At 37.8% G+C, this 24,545-nt stretch overlaps 1 protein-coding gene across 2 annotated transcripts; it reads right to left on the bottom strand.

Annotated features, from left to right (window-relative positions):
* Positions 1-16,413: 16,413 nt before the first annotated feature.
* On the bottom strand, positions 16,414-19,598 carry LOC128867471 (histone-lysine N-methyltransferase MECOM). Of its 2 annotated transcripts, none has more exons than XM_054108686.1 (2): positions 18,832-19,598; positions 16,414-18,563 (listed from the first exon to the last, which is right to left on the bottom strand). In XM_054108686.1, exons 1-2 carry the CDS (start codon positions 18,982-18,984, stop codon positions 17,112-17,114), a joined length of 1,605 nt encoding a protein of 534 aa, XP_053964661.1. In that variant the 5' UTR covers positions 18,985-19,598; the 3' UTR covers positions 16,414-17,111. The 2 variants fall into 2 exon arrangements, with proteins under 2 accessions (XP_053964661.1, XP_053964662.1); XM_054108687.1 differs by having other exon boundaries at positions 18,838-19,597.
* Between the last annotated feature and the right edge of the window lie 4,947 nt (positions 19,599-24,545).

The raw sequence follows: 24,545 nt of genomic DNA, 5'->3' as shown, positions 1-24,545 counted from the left end.
CCAAAAAAATTAATTTTTTTTAATTAGCGAAAAATTGTTGAATTTTTCACTTTTTGTTTAATTTTCTTGGTTTAACTAGAAGCTATACTATACCGAAATAAAAAACTTTTTGGGTTTTTGGTTGCTGATGAAAATTGCGACCTGCATCTTTCCTGCCGCACGACACATGTACACTCGAGGCGCCTCGACAAAATGCTTGTACCAGGCATAATATGACATATATTACAATATATTTTAATGAAAAAATTTGAGAAGACTGTTGAAATATATAACAATAAAACCTGAAAGTTTCGTTTTAATCGAATATTTCTTTCCTTCCCAAAAAAATCCACGAAAAAATCGATTTTTTTAAGCCTCTAAAGCAAGCTCCCCCCGTAATGACGCGTTTGCTCTTTTCAATAACAGCAAAAAAAAATCGAAAAATATTATATATAAATGTATTTTGTTCAGCGTTAAGTAAATTCCAAATGTTAGTTGGAACCCCCTTTACACTAGACTTATTTTTATTAATATTTCACTGGAATTAAATATGATAGATTTGTAACTGCGTACTTCGTCAATCACTCCTCGCTGCTGTCATCACTCAATGTGTTTTCCCACCTAATCCCTTTGAACATTAAGTTTTTGCAGTTGTCAGTGCTTCAATTAATTTCCTTCAGACAGACCATTTCTGCCGGTGATTCTTTTTAATTTCCTTGTCGCTGCGCTCTCCTTTTGTCTTTCTAAACAATGCATTCGCGAAAGCGATTTGTAAGTGCCTCAAATCTCTCTAATGCGTTTTTAAGTGAATTTCAAGTACACCATCCCAGTTGGCCGTTTATCCTTCGTAACTACTACTTTGCATGCATTCGCCCAAGCATCCACTTGCTATGAAATATTCCATGCGCTGCACATTAATTAAGTCTTGGCCAGCGGCAAGAAGAAGCAGCTATCAACTAAAGTGCGTATTGGGCCGAATGTCTGGGGAGTTTACAGCGAGTTCCCTTGATTTCTATTATTAACTAAGTATTTTCAAAATAATTCTGTGAATTACTCAATAGCTCTTGCAGAGGTTACCGAAGTCGATATTCAAATACAAAGATGTCTAAATCCTTACCATGGAATGCGCTTCAAAACGTATTATTTGTATATTAATAGCGCTTCGCTGAAGCTGCATTCACTTCCCCGTTTACTATGAAATCAAATGCCTGAGACTTACACACAGCACAGATGGACACGTGTGGGATGCAATGCAGTGAGTTTGTGTTGGTATAATGAGAAAATTCATTATGTTTCGATTTTTCTTCTACATTCAGTGTTGCATAATAGAATGACTTAATTAAATGCGATCTGAAGGTGAATATCAGTTGAGCAAATATTAATGGAATGAAGGTGGAACTGAGGGAAACTAGGGAACTGACTGCTGGTTAAGTGAACACACAAAAGCAGTTACTGAAAGTATTAAATATTTAATGTGGACGTAGATCTATCAAATGTATTTAGAAGCAGTCGGTTACACAGATTTGATAAAATTAAATTATTTTTAAAAAATATATTGTAAATTAAATGAAACAAAATAAATTTAAATAAATAAATTAAAATAAGATAAAACATACAATATAATAAAGAAAAAATAAATAAATCAATCAAAATAAAGCAAATGTAAATAACATAGGAATCAAGTAAAATGAATGGAATTCAGATATAAAAATTTAACAAAACAAAATAAATAAAATAAAATGAATGGAAACAAGTTATAAAAATGTATTAAAATTAAAAAAATTATATAACAAAAAATAAAATTAGATTAAGTAAAACAAAACAAATAAAAAATAAATAAGTATAAATAAAATAAGATACATGAAAAAGTCAAAATGAAATTAAACAAAATAATGTAAAATGGAAAGAAATAAAATAAATTTTAATAAAATCAAATAAAAATACATGGAAATTTGATGAATTATGCTAAATAACGCAACAAAAATAATAATAAAAGAAAATACAAATAAAATAACAAGATTTAATTTAAAATAAAACAAAATAAATAGAAATACTTAAAATCAAATTAAAGCAAATATAATTAAAATAAAATAAGAACTTAAAATATAATTTAATATAACAAAAAAAAAAAAATAAATGAAGAGGAAAATAACAAAATAAAAATTAAAATAAATCTAATAAGTCGTAAACCATAAAAAATAAATAAAATATAACAAAAAAAATGCATTATATTCAACAATGCAAAATAATCTGATACAAAAATATAAAATAATCTAAAATAAATCGAAATAAAATAAAATGAAATAAAATAAAATAAAATAACATAATGACATCGCGAAAATAATCCATCTAAAACTGACGCAGATGTACAACTTCAATCCAAGCAAAATACCGTACTTCAGATACACCCCAGAACCTGCTCAAAAACACTCCAACTACCTTTTGTATTATAACCGAACAATTTTAACAAATGCCACAAGAGACCACAATAGGCCAGATATTTTCCTTATTGATAAATCTCAAGCGACTGGTTATATAAATAGTTGATATTGCTGTTCCTCTAAACAGAAACATGCAAAAAACATATGCAGAAAAAATATCCAAATATTCTGACTTAGGCATTGATGTCAAACGCCAGTGGAAGCTAAGGAAGGGGCACATACTACCAATTATCATCTCAGCCCACGGACTAGTGCATAAAAACTTAGCAGACAACGTGAAAACTCTTCAACTCCCAGAATATTTAATTTTCGACATGCAGAAAGCAGCTTCACTCAATTCTTGTCATATAGTCCGAAACTTTTTACATTAAACATTTTTCTTGTTTGTAAAATTGTTAACTATTTTATATAATATTTATTGACATTAATTTAATTGTAATCTTTGTACCTGTTATAAATTATTGCCTTGCAGCAAAGCTGTCGCCAATTAATGTAAATCATTCCTTTATTGGGATGCAATAAACACAAAAAAAAAATAAAATAAAATAAAATGAAATTACATTAAATAACAGAAAATATAATATATTATAACAAAAAAATAAGTAGATGAAGAAGAAAAAAAATTAAAATTAAAATAAATCAAATAAAATAAGCCATAAAATATAAAAAATTAATTAAATAAAATAAAACAAACGCAAAAATTAATTATATGAAATAAATAAAATAATCTGATACAAAAATGTAAAATAAAATAAAACTAAATTTAATTAAATGAAAATAAAATGAATAAAAAAAATAATGCAACAATAAATATAATATATATATTAAAAGAAAATAAAAATTAAATAAAAAATTACATTTACATTTAAAATAAGACAAAATAAATAAAATTTAAAAAAAGAAAATTGAAGTAAAATATAAACTTAAAATATAACAGAAAAAATGAATAACTCGAAAAGAATTATCGGATTCACTTCAAATTTTCACACAAAATTTTTAATCTATTATACTTTAAGAATTCTGACTACCACTAACCCCTTAAGTAAAATAACGAACCACTTTGATCAGGTAGTAATAATCAGCTGCTTTAATCGATTTTTCTCTATTTATTTAATCTCAAACTTGTCAGATTTGGTTTAAATTACTATAAACTTTCAAGCTTTGTTTGTAGATTTTAACATTTTAGAAGTCAAAAGCAAAAACAAAAGGTGTTGCTCGTTCTACTGCTACTACCTTTCGAATGCGCCTTTGTTCGTTCCACGTTTGGGAGCCTAGAGATGATTACGCACTTCGCGTATCGCTGCTCGGCTCTCAGTAAATTTGGCAAAATCAGCTGTTAAAGTGACGTAATTAAAAATATTTGTTTACAAAGTTATATAAGATATGAAAATACGCCTCTTCAAATTTCTCTGATTCTTTAGGCCTTTGCGGTCGTATTAAATTTGGACATGGGTGTCGTACTGGGCGGAATTAATTTCCGTTGAAAGAGCAGTGATACATATGTAACATGTAAGATTATGAAGGATAAACAAGATTTTTTAATTTTATAAATAAATACAGTATAAAATTACTTACTTACTAAAAGTTGTATGGTTCCTTGCAGTGGTGGCTGAGAGTAGACATACAACCGCAAAGGGTTAATATTTGTATCTGAAAAAAATTTCGAAAGCAAGGGAACGTAAGTTATCTATTCGAACGCTGAAAAAGATGTGGTTGTTGGTGTTGTATCAGCCTTAATAACCCCTGCCTAGATAGATGTTCTACCAAGTATTGTTATCGTGGTCGTCTAACAGTATTCTCAAAACACTACGGGTTGCAATGGGTTCGAACCATATGGAAAGTGGCGTTAGATAAGTTGATTTGAGTGAGTGGATAGCGCTTCATATTGCCCTCCTCCGCCAGACCGGATTTCTAATAATGAGTAAACACAACGATATGCATGTCGAAAGCAGAAGCTCAAGCTGCAGTGAAACAACAAAACAAAAAAAGAAATACACGCCCCGAAATATATGTAACCCTGAACTACGGATGCCATTCGTAAAGGCAATCACAGCTTCGGTAAACCCACATTTGGCTTCAGCAACTTCTTTACCATAGAAATCAACTATTCATCTGCTTCCGCTTCGTCCAGCAACCTCAACACCCTTCACACCCTCCCTTTGTGCCAATTCATGTACGCACGTGCAATGGTAAATGGATTAAAAATTGAAATCACGTTTTCCCTTGTCATGCCAAGCGTGCATAAAATCATTTTCCAAGAGCTGTGGATGCGCCAACCAGTGCATGCGGCCACTGGGTTGGGTAAAGTGTTTTCTTCTTTTTACCAATCAATTACTTCTCAGCTTTGCAGATAGCATCAAATCAAGTAAATTTTTATCGGCTTTTTGCCATCTTTTCTCTTCTTCCTTACTTAATGGGGTTCGGGTTAAAAATTTAATGGTGCATGAAAATGTAGGTAAAAATATTGAAGAAAATTATATACACAAGAAATGTATTATGAATGAGGAGAAACAAAAAAAAAAAAAAATACTAAAAATGGCACCATCAACAATTTGCCTCTTATTTTCGGTCACTCAAGTAATTTCCACCTGACATTTCCCATTTTATGTACCTTCATTCTTTTGCGTGGCCAATGACTTGGAATTTTTTTTTTCCTGCAAATGATAATTTGTGTGGACTGCAAATAAATTAGTTTATTATACAATTGTTGTTGTAGAATATATGTTTTGGTAAGTACTTTCCATTCTCATCTATTTTTTGAGAATAATAGGCTTTTACGTCGCGTAGTTGTTGGGCTTTAAAAAATGTTATTGAGCAAAGCCTCACAAGACTTGAAAAGGTAAAAATCGAAACATAGGCATTTTTGTGGATTTAAGGTGATGTGTGTGGGTCGAGCAGAACTATCCAAATGCCGCTGGATTTTCATCCGCTGGCCTATGTCTATGTTGCCGTAAAGCTCATACGGATCATCGTTCCATCGCCTGCGATATTCGCCGTCACCAATAAGCAAAGGTCCAAAAATCTTGCACAGAATCTTTCCCTCAAATACTTAAAGCGTCGCTTCATCGGATCTTGTTAGCGTCCACGCTCGTGTGCCATACGTTAGAACGGGCATGACGAGAGCCTTATACAGTGTTAGTTTTGTTCGTCGAGAGAGGACTTTACTACCCAATTGCCTACTTAGCCTAAAGTAGCACTTGTTGGCAGAGAAATTCTACGCTGGATTCCCAGACTGACAATATTACCAGTGTTAATGCTGGTTCCTAAATCACACGACACCGAGTCACCCTGTCTGAAACCTCGTTTGGTATCAAACGGCTCGGTCCTTCGGTCTTTCGCAATTCTGATGGCGCTGCTGGTGTTGAGCAATGTCATCTTGCATAGCCGTATTAGTTTTGTTAGGATAACATCGTCTTTCTCTTCCGTCGGGGCGTGAGGTGCAAATGAGAAGAATCGCGCTTTGGGTCCAGAGGAAGAGGGATGTTAGATGAGTAGGTTTTAAGGGGCTGGTGAAAAGGTGGTTAGTGTCGTGCGGGTCGCCTTCACATGGTGCTCATAAGTTCCTTTACAGAGATCATATGGGCCTCGTCATGTAGATGTTGAAGTGCGGACATCAGAAGACATCCTGTCGCAGTCCCAATGGTAGTGTTTTGACAAGTCTGTAGCTTCGTCCACTGCAAATCACTGGTTCCAGGCGACCAGACAGGCGCAGCATAGTTTAAAACCGGCTGGCCTATTGCCTTAAATGTCGATAGCAACATTTCTTTGTCTTTGTTCTAAGTGCTGCCGGCAAGCGATTTGAGGACCTTATTGCAATTTTGGACTTTAGCGGCAATAGCGGTTGTATGAACTGAGAAGGAGAGCAAACTGCCGAAGGCAACTCCTAAGATTTTGGGGTTATTAACAGTCGGAATTGGTGTGTCGTCGACTTTTACCTTAAGTTACAGTTTGGTCTCCTTTGTCCAGGTGGGGAAGAGGGTAGCCGTGGACTTCGTGCGGGAAATGTGTAGATTCCTTGCAGTGAAGAAGCGAGGAAGGCAGGTGAGGTAGTCTTTTACTTTGACGCACAGACCATCAATGTCATTGCCCGACGCCATTATCGTGGAATTGTCGGCGTAGGAGACCAGGGAAACTCCCTCTAGTGGCTAGGTGAGCTTCGATATGTAGAAGTTGAAGAGCAAGGGTGAAAGAACACCACCCTGTGGAACACCTTCCTCTATTTAGAAATTTGGTCACGGAATATTACCGACGAGTGTCGACTACTCTGATAGTTCGCGGACCACCTCTTCAGCGCTGGCTGGAGCGGTAAAATGTCATCCAGTAGCGTAGAGTGGCTGACAGTGTCTCTCTCTAGCCCGCAGCCGAGTTTTCTGGCTCCGGGACATGAGATCAGTACGGAGAGAATAGCGTTACTAGAGTATTCTAAATTTGTCTGTCTAAACACTGTCTGGTCCAGTAGATGTCTGTTCATTTTGTCCTGGATCTCGTCAGTGTAATTGAGGAGGTGTCTCCTGACGTGCCTGGAAGGCGACTCTGGCTCAAGCAGGTGTCTGCAAGGTTGAAACCTGCGGCAGCACCCAAGCAGAAACTGTTTGCTGAATAGTTTATTGTGCTCCTTTACTAGGAGCATCTGTGCCTCGTTGTGAAGGTGTTGAAGAGGAGACATCAGGAGGCAACCCATCGCTGTCCGAATAGCAGTGTTGTGGCAAGTCTAGAGCTTTATTCACTGCTGCGTGTCGCTAGTTCCCCATAGATTTGTCATTGCTTATCGATGAGAGACCGCAAAGTGAAACAATTTTTCCCACCATTTATTGTTTTATGTTCACAGTGCGTATCGAACTCGACACCTATCATATGGTAGTCACCACAACTTACACCGTTATGGCGGCTGTTGAAGCGGAAGAAGGAATTTATTTATGTTATGACTGCAAAAGGAATAAGAAGTCGGTTAATCGAATCAGTGGGCAAAAGCAAACACAAGAAATTTATGGGGAATATTTTACGGAGTTGCAATAAAAACAACAATGGAAAACTGAACACAAACCAACATTCAGCGGTAGTCAAAGTTATTTGTCTCAGATGCATACACACACACAGTTGAATATTTCCACATAAATGCGCGTGGATGTGAAAGCAGTGAAAGTGAAGTGGTTGTGTTTCAGAAGGCTCTTGGTTTTTAGAACCCTAAACGGTCAATTTAGTGAAGATTTTATACGCGATTAGTGCGAAAGTGTAGTGATTCGTTCTGGCAAAAGAACGTTCACGTTACCTGGGACACATAAAGTAAGTAAGTGCTTAAAAACAAAAATAAAGAAAGTGACCTGAAACTTTAAAAATTGCGCGCGATCCACGAAACAGCTGTTTTAGTATTCAGCAAGTCAGCGATCCACTTTTTAAGGTGTGTGCCCAAACTACCACCCACACTGAAGGTAGGTGTCTTGGCTAAACAAAAGGTGGCGCTGCGAACGCAGCAACGGGTGAATCAGCTTCCTCAAAATGGAAAGTACTCCACCGGTAACCGGTTTGGAATACGTCGGAGAGGACATTTTAAATCCGTTTGAGCGACGACCGCGTTTATCGCATTCTCCGGTGCGCTCCACTTCCTTAAATATGGCGCCTGCTCTAGGTATCACATACCCAGTGGCAACTGAAATGGAAAAAGAAGACGAAGAAAATGTTTTCCAGTGCCTCGGTCACCTTATAAATGATCTGAAGGACATCATTGGCAGTGGCAAACGCTCCATAAACCAGAATCTCAGGGATTTGGTGAAGGCGATTGCAATTTCCTACGATCAGGTAGCCGAAGAGATCGGAAAAGCTAAGCCTCGTACAAAAGATACGAAGTATTCGCAGACGACTCCTTCTCTTGGAATAACTGCACAGCATGAGACAAAGCGGACCCATGTACGAGCACCGGGTAAGGCATTACCAATAAAAGGACCGTCTAGGAAGGAGAATGAAGTTCCTAAATCCATTGTCAATGTCTCACAAAAGACAGCTATGGCAAACATGGAGGGGGAAAAAGCAACGGAGGGCGCGTGGATAACGGTTAATAAACGACAGCGCACAAGGGGTAAACCTACTCGTCCCGATGCCATCATTGTCAGAAGCACGGGCGAATGTTCTTACGCCGAGATTTTGAGGACAGTCAAAAATGAGGATTCTCTAAAAGGGATGAACGGGCTGGTTCAAAAAATCCGAAAAACTGCGAATGGCGATCTACTGTTCCAGTTGACTAAGCCTTCTGACGTGAACACGGCGAAATTGCAAGCAGCGGTGGGTCTGGCTCTCTCAGGAAAGGCGGAGGTTAAATCTTTAACAGAAGAATCACTTCTCGAGATTCATGATGTTGATGAAGTAGCTACGCCCGAAGAGGTTCGCGTAGCACTAAACTCCCAGCTCCTCAACCTCAACGTAGAGCCCTCGCAGATTCGCTCGATACGGAAGGCGTATGGCGGTACGCAAACGGCAGTTGTTTCACTACCTTCTGAGGCCGCCAAAAAGTTATTAGAAGTAGGTAAAATTCGCATTGGCTGGGTAGTTTGCCGTATTCGTCAGAAAACCCAACCTAGACGCTGCTTTAAATGCCTAGAATTCGGGCATATATCAAGAAATTGCACCAGCGGAACCGATCTCCAAGGAGTGTGCTTTAAATGCGGAGGAGAAGGGCACGTAGCAAAAACATGTACTAATACTCCAAAGTGCCTATTATGTGAAAGAAGACATACCAACCGCACTGATCATGCTACCGGCGGCAATAAATGCCCGGTATTTCAAGAAGCGCTTCAAAAAATAAAACAGTTATGAGATTGCTACAACTCAATCTCAACCACTGTGAAGCCGCACAAGATCTCTTGTCGCAAACAATTGCAGAACTCAAGGTTGATGTAGCCATATTAAGCGAACCGTATAGAGAAAGGTCAGCCAACTGGACGCAAGACGCATGCAAAAAGGCTGCAATATGGTCCTGCGGACGACATCCCTTACATCTAGAGAGCGTAGTAAAAGAAAGAGGCTTTGTTTGCGGCAAGGTCTCAGATATATTTATATATAGCTGCTACATACCTCCAAGCACCCCTTTAGACGAGTTTGAGGAGATAGTAGGGAAAATCGCCATGGATGCAATGGTAAGACAGCGATATATTATTGCAGGCGACTTCAATGCATGGGCTATGGAGTGGGGCTCACAGCGTACTACACCAAAGGGCAGAGCAGTCCTAGAAGCATTTGCATGCCTGGATATTGTTTTACTGAACAGCGGCGCGGAACATACCTTATTCAGAAATGGCTTTGGTTCAGTAATAGACATCACATTCGTCAGCGCTAACATCTGCAGAGGGTCTAAATGGAAGCTTAGTGAGTGTTATACTCAAAGTGATCACTCAGCAATAATATGCGACATAGATTTAAACGAGTGCAAACTTAGAAATCAACAATTAAGTTTGAAGCAGCGAGGATGGAAAATCGGCACCTTAGATCCTGGAGTATTTAAAGAGATGTTGCCAACAAGCGAGTATACAGGATGCGCGAACGACATGGCAACCAAAATTATGGGCGATATTTGTAGAGCCTGCGATGCGTCAATGTCTCGCAAGACGACAACAAATAAACACGTTCCTGTGTACTGGTGGAACGAGAGCATTCTTTCCTTCAGAAAAGAATGCATTAAGGCTAGAAGAAGCTTCCAACGGGCAAGAGGTAGACCTAACTTCCTAGAAGCCAGAGAAACGTATAAAGCTGCGCGACGTCAACTTAAGACAGCAATAAAGGAAAGCAAGCGTAAAAGCTTCCTTGAGCTCTGTGATGATACTGAAAACAATCCTTGGGGGACAGCATACAAGGTGGTGACGAAGAAGCTGAAGTCTGCTCAGGAATCCATACCAACATGCCCGATTTTCTTAAATGAAGTGGTAAACACACTTTTCCCCAAACAAAGGAAGTTAGTTTCTTCAACCTCGAAGCCAATCGCACATCAGTTTCCAAGAATCTCAGCAGACGAGGTCCTTCAAGCAGTGAATAGGATCGAAAATAATAAGTCTCCTGGCCCAGACGGGGTGCCTAACCAAGTACTTAAGCTGGCCTTTACCCAGGCCACATCGAGTTTCGTACGCCTATTTAATACTTGCCTCGCGGAGGGAACGTTCCCATTGATATGGAAGCGACAAAGGCTGGTTCTACTGCCCAAACCCGGCAAACCTCCCATGCAACCATCTAGCTTCAGACCAATTTGCCTGCTCGACTCGGCAGGTAAAGTACTGGAGAGGATAATTTACAACCGCCTCGAGAACGAGATCGATTCCGTCAGGGGAATATCGGACAATCAGTTTGGCTTCAGAAAAGGAAAGTCAACCGTTGACGCTGTGAATACCGCCAAAAAAATTGCACAACAATCAATAAGTGGTACCCGATGGCTCGAAGGTGCCAAAGAGTACTGCTTAATAGTAACCTTGGATGTAAAAAATGCATTCAACACCGCAAACTGGGCCAAAATACTGGACGCACTGGACGAGATCGGAGTATCCTCTTACCTGCGAGCAATGATACGAAGCTACTTCGAAGACCGCGTACTGGATTACGACACAGCAGCAGGCAGAAAGAGCTATAAGGTTTCAGGCGGGGTCCCTCAAGGTTCAGTCCTTGGACCACTGCTCTGGAACATCATGTATGATGGTGTTTTGCGTCTCAATATACCCAATGGTGCCAACATTATCGGCTTTGCGGACGATATCGCAGTAGTTATTACGGCGAAGAGACTGAGCGACATCTGCGAAAAAGCAAATCGGACCATAGCGACCGTTAACTCATGGTTGGTGCAAAACGGCCTTCAACTCGCCGAGCAAAAAACGGAGTCCGTTCTCATATCGAGCCGGAAAAAAGTAGAGGTGGCAACGATACAAGTTGGCAATCACAGCATCACGACAGCACCAGAAGTTAAATATCTGGGAATAGTTATAGACAGGAGGTTATCTTTTAAAACTCACCTGGAGTATGCGGCCAAAAAAGCATCAGCAACTGTAGCAGCCTTATCGCGAATAATGCTAAACGCCCGCGGGCCAAAACAACGACGGCGCCAACTCCTAGCAGGCGTGGTGAAGAACCAAATACTATACGGTGCCCCTGTTTGGTACATGGCTACGCAACGTCCTTCCTACTTACGCGGTATAAAGGCGGCGTATCGTTTATGTGCGCTTCGAGTCTGTTCCGCCTTTAAAACGGTTTCAGAAGAGGCAGCGCTGGTTATCGCTGGAATGTATCCAATAGATATATTGGCAAACGAAGCTGCAGTATTGGCCGACAATGAAACGCAACGCATCGTAGCACGGGAAACTAGCACCCAAACTTGGCAGCAAAAATGGAATACCACAACGAAGGGCCGCTGGACACATCGCTGCGTTCCAGACTTGCGAAGCTGGATTGGAAGAAAACACGGAGAAGTGGATTTCTATCTGACGCAATTTTTAACGGGGCATGGATGCTTCAAAGCATACCTCTTTCGGTTCAAACATGAATCGGATCCCACTTGCGATCACTGTGGCGAAAACGCGATAGAAGACGTTCACCACGTATTCTTCGAATGCAAGCGTTTTTATGGATATAGATCAAAGCTTCGGCGAATATTTGGAGGAAACTACGACCCAGATACATTCGTGCAATCCATGCTACAAAGCAAGGAAAAATGGACGGCAGCATGCGATGTCATAGCAGAGACCATGAAAAAACTAAGGACCCTCGAGAGAATACGACGAAGGACCGGCGACTAACTCGCCCTTCCCCCCCCACGATGTAATACCTGGCAGTTGTCCCGTGGGGTGCGGAGTTTCGACGAATTAACAGGCTTGTCCTGGTTTCAAAGGGCCACTTGAGGGTAGCGCGCTACCACAACGCCCATGGAAAAAAAAAAAAAAAAAAAAAAACGAAAAAAAAAAAAAAAAAAAAAAAAAAAACATAAATGCGCGTTCGTACGCAAAAGCAAAAGTTGGTGAAGTCAATAATTTTCCTGCAAATAAAAAACTGCATGGCTCTGGCGCCAAAAATTAGACTACAATACCTCAAAAAACCGGCCAAAGGAATGTGAAATGTTACGAGTTATACCCGCGTGGTGCCAGTTGCGTGACTACAACTATTCACAGCATCTACAATAGCAATCGAATTTTATATTTTATTATTATTAAATAAATATTTTATTACTATTAAATAAAAATGAAAAAGTTTTGTAAAAACGCACAAATTTGTAAAAAGATTTAAATATCCTTATACACATACATATGTATGTATATACATTGTAAGGTGCGTTTCATAATCATAAGACACCTTTGGTATACAAGTTTTGAACTACCATAAGCTCGCTTTTACTTTCCGGAGTAGCTTTTTTTTACGTCATTTTAACAGTTATAGACTTAAGTCTACCATCAAATTGTTTCTGGTGCAAAAGCTCACTCTATTTTGTAGAACTGCTATCTTTTTCCAAGAAGCTGCACTTTTGTTAGTCTTTTCGGCGTCGCATAATGAAAAGACACTAGTCGAAAATAAGCTTCTGAAGAGATAGAAAGTGCTGATTGTTGTTTTGAATGGCTTTAATTATAATTTTCCTCAATTTAACCTAAAATGCCGAGGGATTCAATATTATTACAAGAGGAGCGTGGACAAATTTTGGTCTACAAGGATTCAGGCTTGTCAATCAAATTAATTGCAAAGCAAAACAGGCAGAAGTCGTTGGGTTATCCGGAATTTTTTACGGAGTCCCGGGAATTAAAACATTTTAAAGCCCGTTGGAAGAAAATTATCACCAGCAAGTCGAGAACAGCGAGCAATCATAAGAAAAGCTTCTAACTCGACTAAGTCTTGCGTCAACTTGGGCGCTGTTGTTGTTTAAAATAAGGGTTCAAAAACAACAGTTTGGCGCACATTACAGAGGTGCAATCATTTGAAAAATTATCAAAAATAAGAAAAGGACCTGTGGACACAAGCTGGTGCGTCTTCAGTTTGCAGAAAAACACCTAGACACCAACTGGGTCAAAGTAAGATATTTGGAATGTTGCCCAATTTCATTTTATTTTTTTAAAAAGTAATTTTATGGAATCAAAAAAAAAAAATGGAACCTTGATGGACCTGATGGTTTTTTAAATTATTGGAGAGATTTGCGCAAAAGCCCGCTCTTCTTTTACAAGCGCAACTTCGGTGGAGGTTATGCTATGGTTTGGGGTGCATTTACATCGAAAGCAACTCTTGATAATACAGATTACATCATCGCGTATGAATAGTGGGGGCTACAAAAAAGGATTTGAAAAAAAATCTCCTTCCTTTTATTCAGGACAATCGGGAAGTGCCCTTCGTTTACCAGTAAGACAAAGCCCGAGTCCACGTAAGCAGCGAAAAAAGGCAGTATTTCACAGATTTTTCCATAGAAACTATGGACAGGCTGGCGTGTTCTCCGGGATCTAAACCCAATAGAAAACATTTGGGGTATATTAGTTAGAAGAGTTTACGCCAACAATCGCCAATTTGACAACACCAACGAGCTCAAAGCGGCAATTAAGACAGAGTCGGTTCTAGATTACCGGAACGAACCAGATTTAAATCCGGCCAAGGACTGTCACTCGAGCAGCATTCCCCGTCCGTGTATGGATAATGTTTATGCTGCTACAACAACAACAACAACAGAATGGGCTTCTCTAGATGTAAATTTACTTAAAAAGTTGGCAGAATCGATGAAAAAAAGTTTATTTTGTGTCGCTAAAGCAAAAGGTGCTTCCATAGAATACTAAAATATTATAGACGACAGAAAAAAAATTTAAAAAAGTATACTTTTGTTAAACGATCACTTTAATTAAACAGTGTCTTATCATTTTGAAACGCCAGGAAATATAATACGTTTTTGCTAAAAATTTTCTTTATGTATTAAAAAAAGTTCTAAATTCTGTAATGAAACAGATAACTTTTGTTGCTTTAGTCGTTGTGTAAAATTTTGATTTTCCTCTGAAATCTATAAATTAAAATACTTTGAAAAATTAGGGCTGTCTTATGATGATGAAACGCACCTTATGCAAAGGTTTTTCCAATAAGAGATGCTATTTTTTGAAAATAAGCGTTGTCCGAATCAATAGCATATAATTCCGGCCATAAAAAATCGTTAATCATCTCTCGATAGCGCAATCCATTCACCGTAACTGTTGCTCCATCTTCATTTTCGAAAAAGTAAGGTCCAATGACTCCGCCGGACCATAGACTGCTCCAAACAGTCACACGTTGAGGATAGAGAGGCTTTTCAACAATAACTCTTGGATTTTCTGAGCCCCAGATCCGACAATTTTGTTTGTTGACGAAGCCACCGAAGTGGAAATGGGCCTCATCACTCAAGATGATTTTTCGATGGAGTTCCTGATCATTTTCATACATTTCAACAACCCAAACAGCAAAGACACGACGTTGTTGATGATCGGCCGGCTTGAGTTCTTGTGTTAACTGGACTTTATAAGCCTTAAGACCCAAATCTTTATGCAAAATACGGTGTAACGACGAGGAATGGACAAACCAGGGGTTTCCGTTTTTTTTTGCCGGGACAACTAACAAGTGCAGCACTCACACATTAAGTAAGTCCATTGTACTACACTTGGATTCCCTCTTAATTTTCTTCTACCCAATCTTTGAAGAAATCTGAGTAGATATTGTAATGCCAAGGAGCCAAGGTGGTCGCTTCTTAACACATCAGTGCCGAAGACCTCAAACCTGATTCGAGCGAAAGCCGGGCAGACGCACAGCAAGTGGTTCGCCGTCTCATCCTCCTCTTCACAAGCTGGGCAGAGTACACTGTCTGAGATGCCTACCTTTTCCATGTGCTTCGCCCACAGAAAATGGCCCGTCATCAGTCCAACCAGCTGTCTGCACTCGCTACTGCTTAATGACAGGCGGGTTTGCGACAGTCGATCGGACAAGACAGGTTACATCAGTTTAGTCCATTTGCAGCTTCTCTCAGCCTGCCAAGCTCGCATTTGCTAACCGTGGCTTTGATAACTGCAGAAGGGATTGGCAAAACGTGCTCTGGACCAAAGAAATTGGCCTCAGAGCCCATCTTAGCTAAGGAGTCACGGGTATCGTTACCCACAATACCCACATGTCCCAGGATCCATGTGAGCATCAGACTATTATGTCTACCGACATAGTTGAGCCTAGATTTACAGGACTCAACTACCTCTGATGTGGTTGGGGAGCTGTCTAAGGCCATGAGCGCAGCTTGGCTGTCGCAGTAGATACATATATATCTGCCTCTCCATCTGTTTTCCACAACAAAGTTCATCGGTTGTTGAACTACATACACCTCATCATTTTTATAGTGAATTTTAATAATTCAAAGCGTTGTTTAAGCGTGTATCGTTCCATTTTTTAGTAATGGCGTAGTTTCTACTTGTCAAATATCAAAAAATGACAGCTTCAAAAGTGGCATCTACCGAAATAGCGGGCTATTCAATATAACACCTATTTGGAAAAACCTCGTTAGAAAACCCTTTACTTTGAAAAATTATGAGTGTCTTATGATGATGAAACGCACCTTATATATTATATGTTTATAATTTACCCGCTGCCGAAAGTTTCGTGCATTTACAGAACTTAAAACCAAAGCAAGAAAAGCTCAGTAGCAGGAAAAATAAATTACAAACTTTCAGCAGTCAAACGAAAAAAAAAAATAATAAAATAAAAAATTTATTTTGTTTTTAAAATAATAAAAATAAATAAATAATAAAAATAAATAAATAATAAAAATAAATAAATAATAAAAATAAATAAATAATAAAAATAAATAAATCATAAAAATAAAAAAATAATAAAAAAAAAATAAAAAAAAAGAATACAAAATCCAGCCGAAAGCCTCCGCTGCACTACTTTCAGTTTGTATAATAATTTTATTGTTATGTAAACCTTTATAAAATAAAATAAAATAAAAAATGTACACAACTTTGTTAAATTTATGGTTTTGAAAACATTTGAAAAGCTGGTGTGATTTGTTTTTCTTAATTTACTTTATTTGTTAATTTTACGGAAAAAGTAGATTTTACTCATCTTCATTATACACTAGAACGGAGTTTCCTTACAACGCCATACTTAGAAATACTTTCTTATAAATTTTCATTTACAATAACTTTTTATGCTAAGAAAATGTCGCATGTCGCTTTTGTAAAAATATGAAATTGATGCATTCGTACAGAGTTTCAAAATTATTTCTCTAAATATTAAGCAAATTTGTGATTCCAAATCATAAAATTATGTTACAGAAATATTCAAAAAAGACGCCTGAAAATACAATTTTTGGTTTCAAATGAGCAAAGGTGAGTCTAAGGCGCATGGAAAGAAATATTCGTTACAAAACTTTAATTGCTTAAAAATAAGTTGATGACATTTATATTTAAGTAAGTAAACTGTTTCTCTACATTGTTTTTCATCGCTTTACGACAAATCCAACATTTAACATCGATATTAATTTATGTAATTTTTCAAGCCGGCAATGAACATAAACATCTTTTTATGTATTGACCTATACAGCTTTACGCTTTTCGCTTTTCGCCTTTGTGTTTTAACTATTGCTTCTGAAAAACCGGGTAGCTGAAGAGAAAATCAATAAAAAGAAAGCAGCTTAAAAACACCTCCATGTCATTACCGTTGCACCTAACAAATGCAAATAGCTATGGCCCGTAGCGCTTAGTCGGAGAAGCTGTCACTCCAGTAGGTAGTAGTGAGCGGTGCCACCGATTTGAATAGATCCTTTCCCACAGTATAATTTTCCACATCTTGTCGCAATTTCGGAGCGCGTTCTTGACCCGGGCAACGTCCTTCTTTGTGCTTTTCCAACCGTGCCTCCGACACAAATTTTCGCTTACATTTCTCACATTGATACAGCACACCTTGCTCGTCATGTTCATCCACCAAGTGGCGACGTAACTCCGCCTTACTAGTGCCCGTATATTCGCATTTGTTACACTCAAAGCCTGTCGGCTCCTCGTTGTGTTTTTGCACATGTTTACGATAAGCGCCCTGTATTTTGAATATCTGCCCACATATTTCACATTTGAGGGGCTCTCGTTGTGAGTGCGCTTTTTTGTGTAGTATCAATGATAGTTTGCGCGTAAAAACTTGTTCACATTCGTCGCATGGAAATTCAGTGGGCTTTTCTTCTTGCTCCTCAGCTGGTGGTGTGCTCTTGATCTTCTTTTTCTTTATCTGTTTCTTGGGGGACTCCTCCTCGGCTTCGTCACTACTCTCTTCCTTCATTGGAGGCGGAGTTGGTAAGCGGCGTTTTGTTGGCGGACGTCCCATACGTTTCTTTTCTTTGACTTTTGGCGCCGGCGTGACAGCGGCCGATCTACGTCTTCCTCGTCTGCCGCCAGTGGCACGCGGCGAACGCTTCTTTTTGATGGCGCCAAAATCGGAATCATCTGAATCATCTTCTGCTGTTATTCCGCCCTCGTCGGACACTTTGAATTCCACATCGTCATTAGGTTCTTCATCGGAGGGATCCGATTCCAATGCTGCGTCTATGACCACATAACCAGCCGGTCGTCGCACTTTATTCTTACTGCGCGACAACTTCTTGCGCAATTCACGCTCAGTGGTTTCACATTGAGTTTTAAGTTGCAAGGCAATGGTTGCATTGTCCAAACATGGATTGCAAATGAATTGCGGCATAAAATCTTTCGGAGCAATGGATACAGTTGGACAGATCAGCATTAACTTATCAGCAATCGTCTGTTTGTTGATTGTCTTGAAGAGACTAATAAGCGATTCCTTGCTGGTGCAAACGCGACACTGATTCTCATCCACTTGGTTTTCCATTCGAGCGGCTTCGCGTGCCGTGCTAGTGGGTTTCTCGTCATCGTCCACATAGTTGTTATTTCGACTCGAATTTGCTTTAACTGTAACATCTTTGCGTTTCTTGGGCAATTGTGTTGGTTTGCGCAAAACCGGCTTCTCAATTACGGGCTTCACATCTTCTTCATCCTCGTCCTCCAATACATCCTCGATAACTTCAGCAACATCGTCATCATCAAGCGCTTCGATATTCTCTTCTTCTACTTCTTCGGCTTCTACCGGCCGGCGTGGTTTACGGCCACGCTTTGCAGGGATTTCCTGTTTACCAGCAGCCATGGGGTCGTGCTGAAAGCGGGAAGAGCACTGTTATTAAGGAGAAAATTGTGTACACCTTTCACACGGCCACAAAAGAAAATACAAAAAATGTATGCGAATGCAGTTGTAAGGAATATAGCAAAGCTTGCAAAATGATTAATTGTATTGCGTGAAACAATGAATCGTTTTTTCCATCTGCATTTGATTTTCAGTTTCCATTCAGCTTTTGTGTGAAAGGTATAACAGCTTATATTCATATTTAACATTTTTTATATACAAAACAGAACTATTTTGCAACCTCTACCTCTTCCAAGTACTCGGCAACTCCTTCGTCTGTCTCGTTTGCACCATTCGTTAGCAACACCTCATCGCTACCGGTATCGATAGCACCACCATCCTCAATTAATTCGCTACTCATGTTCACCACTTTCTTTTTGTTCACTCTTTGCATATAGCCAAACAATTTCACTATTTGAGCCACACTTCTTTGAGTTTTTCGTTCTTTGTTTTTATTAGATATTTCTAAATTATGTTGTTGTATTACGAAGTAGTTGTTGTTTTAATGTCAAAAAATTACCCGCCACCTGACGATTTATGTGCATGGAGGCTGCAGCAATCGTTCACTTATTATGAATTTTCGATATAATTAACTATAACAACAAATTTTGTATAGCGCTAATTTACAACGCTCAATTTATAGGCACTAACCTTTTCAATTACACATTCACTTGTTTAACTAGTTTTTTAAATATATTTTAATAGTTTTACTAATTTTTTCTTCAATGCGCTTTTTCCCCGCCGCTTTAGTACGATAGCAACAACAACAACTCAATTGCAAAAAATTCTACCCACCACAGCGTTCACAATAATGTGAAATTCTTAAAACTTTTATTAAATTTGTCCACTTTACCACTATAACTTTGCACTCCAAGTAATTTGATGTATTTCTTGGTCGAATTGAATGCGAAATATTGCAGAAAAAAATCTTTCACTATCTCGTGTCTATACTGAACTCGCTACGGCCATCTTGAAATGTGTGCAAGCAAAAATCGAAATAGAATTTTTCATCGCTCAATTGTGAATGATCAATACACACTCGGCAGAGCGTTGTGCCATGTTAGTGTGAGTGAAAGCAAACGCGTTGTGCGCGCACAAATGTCATAAGCCAGTTGACTGCATGTGCGCGAGTGAGATGGCAAGCACCGTTTTTCACTTTTGCTTTGTTGGATAGTTCCAAAAATGCTGCAGCGAATAGAGTTGCCGTGCAACACGAGTCGGATAAAAATATATTGGCGTGCAAAAGTAATAGTTTACATACCTTCTAAAATTATGTATATTTTAAATCATACCCATTAATACCTCTGAATTTTCTCAGAAACTTGTTCAAAGCTTTGAAATATTGTTGAACACAAGATATTTTAAAAGTTAGTTCCCCTTAAAATTTGTAGTCAGGTTTAATGTGAGGCAAAGTAAAGTGAAATTAATTGAAGCCAGGTAAATTAAGAACATCAGATTTTGCGTTTTGGCATTGCCAGCTTTGAAAATATTTGATGCCGATGACTCCTCTAGCCCATAGGCCGCACCAAACGGTTTTCTTGAGTTTTGTTCTTGAATGGCTTCGGGTTGCTCTTCACCCCAAATACGGCAATTTTGCTCATTGACGTAGCCCCATCGCTACACACCACAAGTTGGCCTGAGCGCGTGATGAACACTTTTTACAGAGCGTCAATTTTCGTAATACAATTGCACGATTTGCAAACGTTTTTGAGGCGTAACAGACGAGACTCTGGTAAACAATATGGCTTGCTTGGGCTTTCACTCCATCTTTCTACAATGGTTTAAGTCATATTTGACGGACAGACGGTGTGTGGTAAAAATTGATGGAGTTTTATCGAACCACTTTGTTACCACTTCAGGTGTCCCCCAAGGAAGCATCTTAGAGCCACTTATTTTTGTCATTGTTATGAATGACATAAGCAAATGTTTTACTTTTTCTAATTTCTTGCTCTTCGCGGCTGATTTAAAAATCTTCTTATCTCTTAAGAATTCAGTGGATGCTCAGAAGCTTCAACTCCACTTGAACAATCTCCATCATTCGTGTATAAGATCATGTCTAACCTTAAATATTAAAAAAAAAAAATGTTTTCATTTAACATTTGCGAGGCGTCAGTGCATTTTTAGCACATCCTACGCCATTTCAAATCAAGTACTACAAAGTGTGACAGAGTTTAAGGATCTTGGAGTATTATTCGATACAAAATTTTCCTTCAGTGTCCACATTCATTTTATTCTTTCAAAATCATACTCGGTTCTAGGCTTCATCCGTCGCAATACAACTGAATTTTCTGATCCGTATACCTATACACTGTTGTTTACGTCTCTTGTTCGTTCTCACCTAGAGTACGCTGTTATCATTTGAGGACCTTACGACCAACTCTCGATTAACAGATTAGAAAGCGTTAAAAACATTTTTTTTAAGTAAGCATTACGTTGCTTCCGATTTGAGTCCCCTGCTCCATCCTATAATTCTCGGCTAAAGTTAATTAATTTAGAATCTCTACGCAAGAGAAGGACAGACCTTCACTTTCGTATAGTTTCAGTGTAGTTAATGGCATCGTCGACTGTCCAGTTCGACTTGAGTGGATAACATTTGATGTTCAAAAAGGAAGTTCTCGCAATTTTTACCCTTACCACCTTTTTGTGTGGAAAACTTTAAGCCTAAAATTGCGAGTAATGCACCTATTGTTTGCTCACTTCAAGACATAATTCATTATCCAATTATAGCCTGCTTGATTTCGCTTTATCTACATAGAGTAATTTTGTAGAAAATTTAAATTTTGTTGCTTAATAATTACTAGTTGCCAAATTTGGCTGGTTTTCCTTTACATTTTTCTCTAGTCTGCAAGATAATTTGAACTGTAGATTATTATAAAAAAAAATATTAAAAAAATAAAATAAAAAATAAAGAAAAATGACAATGACATTAAAATGCCTATTGGACTTGATAAGTGCCGTAAGATCACAATACTTAAAGGGAAAATGGTTTCTCGACATGTAACTGCGGAAAGTAGCGGACTCAACCTAACAGAAATGGAATGCTACCTAGATAAGCGGGCGGCAGAGGACAGATTGATGTTGGAGCACTGCATGACAAACTTAGCTTAAACATAAGAGCATACTTTCAACATACATAAGTGTTCTCAATCCGATCTGCACAAAACTGCAATTGCTGCGGATGATAATTACACCCCATTTCGGATGAATCAATTCTACGAAATCAGGAACGCAACCTCAATAGATGAAAATATTCAAAGATGGTCTAAAATGGTTGTTCACGGCGTATATCGAAAAGACGTGCTGAGCCCACATGTCGACCAAAAATTGTCGGACTTACCAACAGATATTCGATATTCGCGAAACGGAGGATACCATTTTCGCCATACCAGATGGTATGATTCCAACTAGAAATTACATTAAATATGTAATGCGATATCCAAATGCCGCTGCAGACAGCTGCCGCAGATGCAATAGCCGGAGTGAGACATTAGACCACGTGCCAGCTGGATGCACCACACTGGCAAACTCTATGTACCTGAAGCGACATAATGACATCGCGAAAATAATTAATCTAAAACTGACGCTGATGCACAACTTCAATCAAAGCAAAATACCGTACCTCAGATACATCGCAGAACCTGTTCAAGAAGGTTCCAACTAACTTTTGTATTATGACCGAACAATTTTAACGAATGCAACAAGAGACCACAATAGGCCAGACATTTTCTTAATCGATAAATCTCAAACGACTGGTTATATAAATAGTTGATATTGCTGTTCCTCTGTAGAAAAATATGCAAAAAACATATGCTGAAAAAATTTGAAAATATTCAGACTTTAGGATTGATGTCAAACGCCAATGGAAGTCAAGGAAGGTGTACATCCTGCCAATTGTCATCTCAGCGCATGGACTAATGCATACAAATTTAGCAGACAACGTCGAAACACGTCAGCTCCCGGAATCTCTGAACTTTCTCTGATCTTGATATGCAGAAAGCAGCTCTACTTAAGGGGTTACACACGTCCAGAAAAATTGATTTTTTTTTGCAGATTATTATTCTTTATAGTTTTAGGCGTATTTCTGTGGAAGTCGATTGTTAAAACTTCCCCATAGATAAAAAGTTATGGTAGAAAATATAACTGCCCGACGAGAGTTTGATGCGCACAGGCGGCGTCGAGCGAAATGCACTTGAAAGTTTAAACTCGTTCTTCTCGAAACTCCTTTTTCCGGCACGGTCTGCGTGATAACTCATACAGTTGTTAATATTTTTTGATGCGGGTTTTTTTAATATTCGAAAGTGTCTTCTCTTAGTCTGTCGAGCCGGATTTTTGATATTTTTTTTTTTTTTTTTAATTTTATAAATATAATTAGAGTGTGACAATTATGACGTAAAACGCATACTTTTTTCTCAAATGCCCTAACTTGCAAAATTTTTCGAAATTCAAAAATTCGGCTCGACAGACTATAACTACAATTTTATTTTAGAAGAATTTTCTTACTTTTTACTTATCCATCAACATTTCAAGGAGAAATGATGCAGACTGTGGAGCAACTTTTTTTTTATTGCACTTTGGGTCACGTGATCTTTTTTTATATACTAATTTTTGTAAAGAAAAAATAAAATACATTTTTTAATAAAGTTTAAGTACTAAACAACGATGCATACAATTTTTTTATATTTATTTCTATTTTTATCCCTTCTAAAAACAGTTTTTCTTTTAGCGCATTTTTGGCGCTGCTGGACGTATGAAGCCCCTTAAGGGGACAGATACCTGTAGAATTTCGAAAAAAAAAATTTTTTTTCATAAAATGTTAATATTATATAATCCTTGAAGAATATGTCAGAAAAATTTTAGAACGTAAATTTAAGTATTTCCTATATTATAGATCGTCAACCGTGACGACTCTATTCTTTGCGTTCGAGGGCTGGGAGAGGTTGAATTTTCATGTATTCAAACCTTAGACGCGTTTTTCTCAAAACTATTGTATATTTTTCGAATTGACGTACACGATAATTCGAAAAGTTATTGACCGATCTCCCTGAAATTTTGCACACATCTTTTTTATGATATTAATTTCTATATGAATTTACAAGTTTTTGAAAATTTTTCAAAAAAAAAAAATTTTTTCGAAGCAAAAATAGTACGAAAATTCGCCTCAAAATTCATTTTTGTTTTGAAGCATTTTATTCCGCAAATTTTTTTCCATTTTCCGCCATTTCAAATGATTAAAATAAAAAATTTATATTTTTTTAATGTATAAATAAACTGTATGCCAATTATTAAAAAAATGTATTGACTTCTTCATTTTAAATAATTTTAATGAAAATCAGGGGAAATATGGCCGTTTACAGATATCTGCCCCCTTAATTCTTGCCTTGTAGTTCGAAACTTTTTACAGCAAATGCTTTATTCTTTATCAACTTGTCAATTATTTAATATTTCTAAGTGCAAGTATTAGTTATAATATACGTACCTGTTATATATTTATTATGGGCTTGCAGCTAAGCTGCCGCCATTTAATGCCAATTACTCTTCTTTGGGATGCAATAAATAAAAAAAAAATTAATAAACAAATACAATAAATGCCTTAGGTCGCAACTTATCAGTATTGACAGCCTCATAAACACATGCCAATTTATTTCGGAGCTCAAACGTGTTTCACATAGATGCAATTGATTCCATTAACACATTCCACATTTATTTCCTTTCCGATCAAATTACATTTTGCTTGTCAACCAACTGAAGAGTTCATAAAAGCAATTAAAGCAAATTAGAAGTGCTATCCAATTTTGTAAAGAGAAATATTTGTAGAGCAATTAAAGGAATACATAAGAAGTAAAAAAAAAATTCTTAAAATTGCTTGCCCTGAAATGAAAGCAATTAAAATATTTTGTGAAATTCTAAATTGCATTTTAACTACAAATATACTCACATATCCATATGCAATATTCA

This window comes from Anastrepha ludens, chromosome 6 (genome assembly GCF_028408465.1).
Source record: "Anastrepha ludens isolate Willacy chromosome 6, idAnaLude1.1, whole genome shotgun sequence".
Classification (NCBI taxonomy): domain Eukaryota; kingdom Metazoa; phylum Arthropoda; class Insecta; order Diptera; family Tephritidae; genus Anastrepha; species Anastrepha ludens.
Note: the sequence above shows the minus strand (reverse complement) of the source record. Positions and strands in the feature narration are given on the sequence as shown.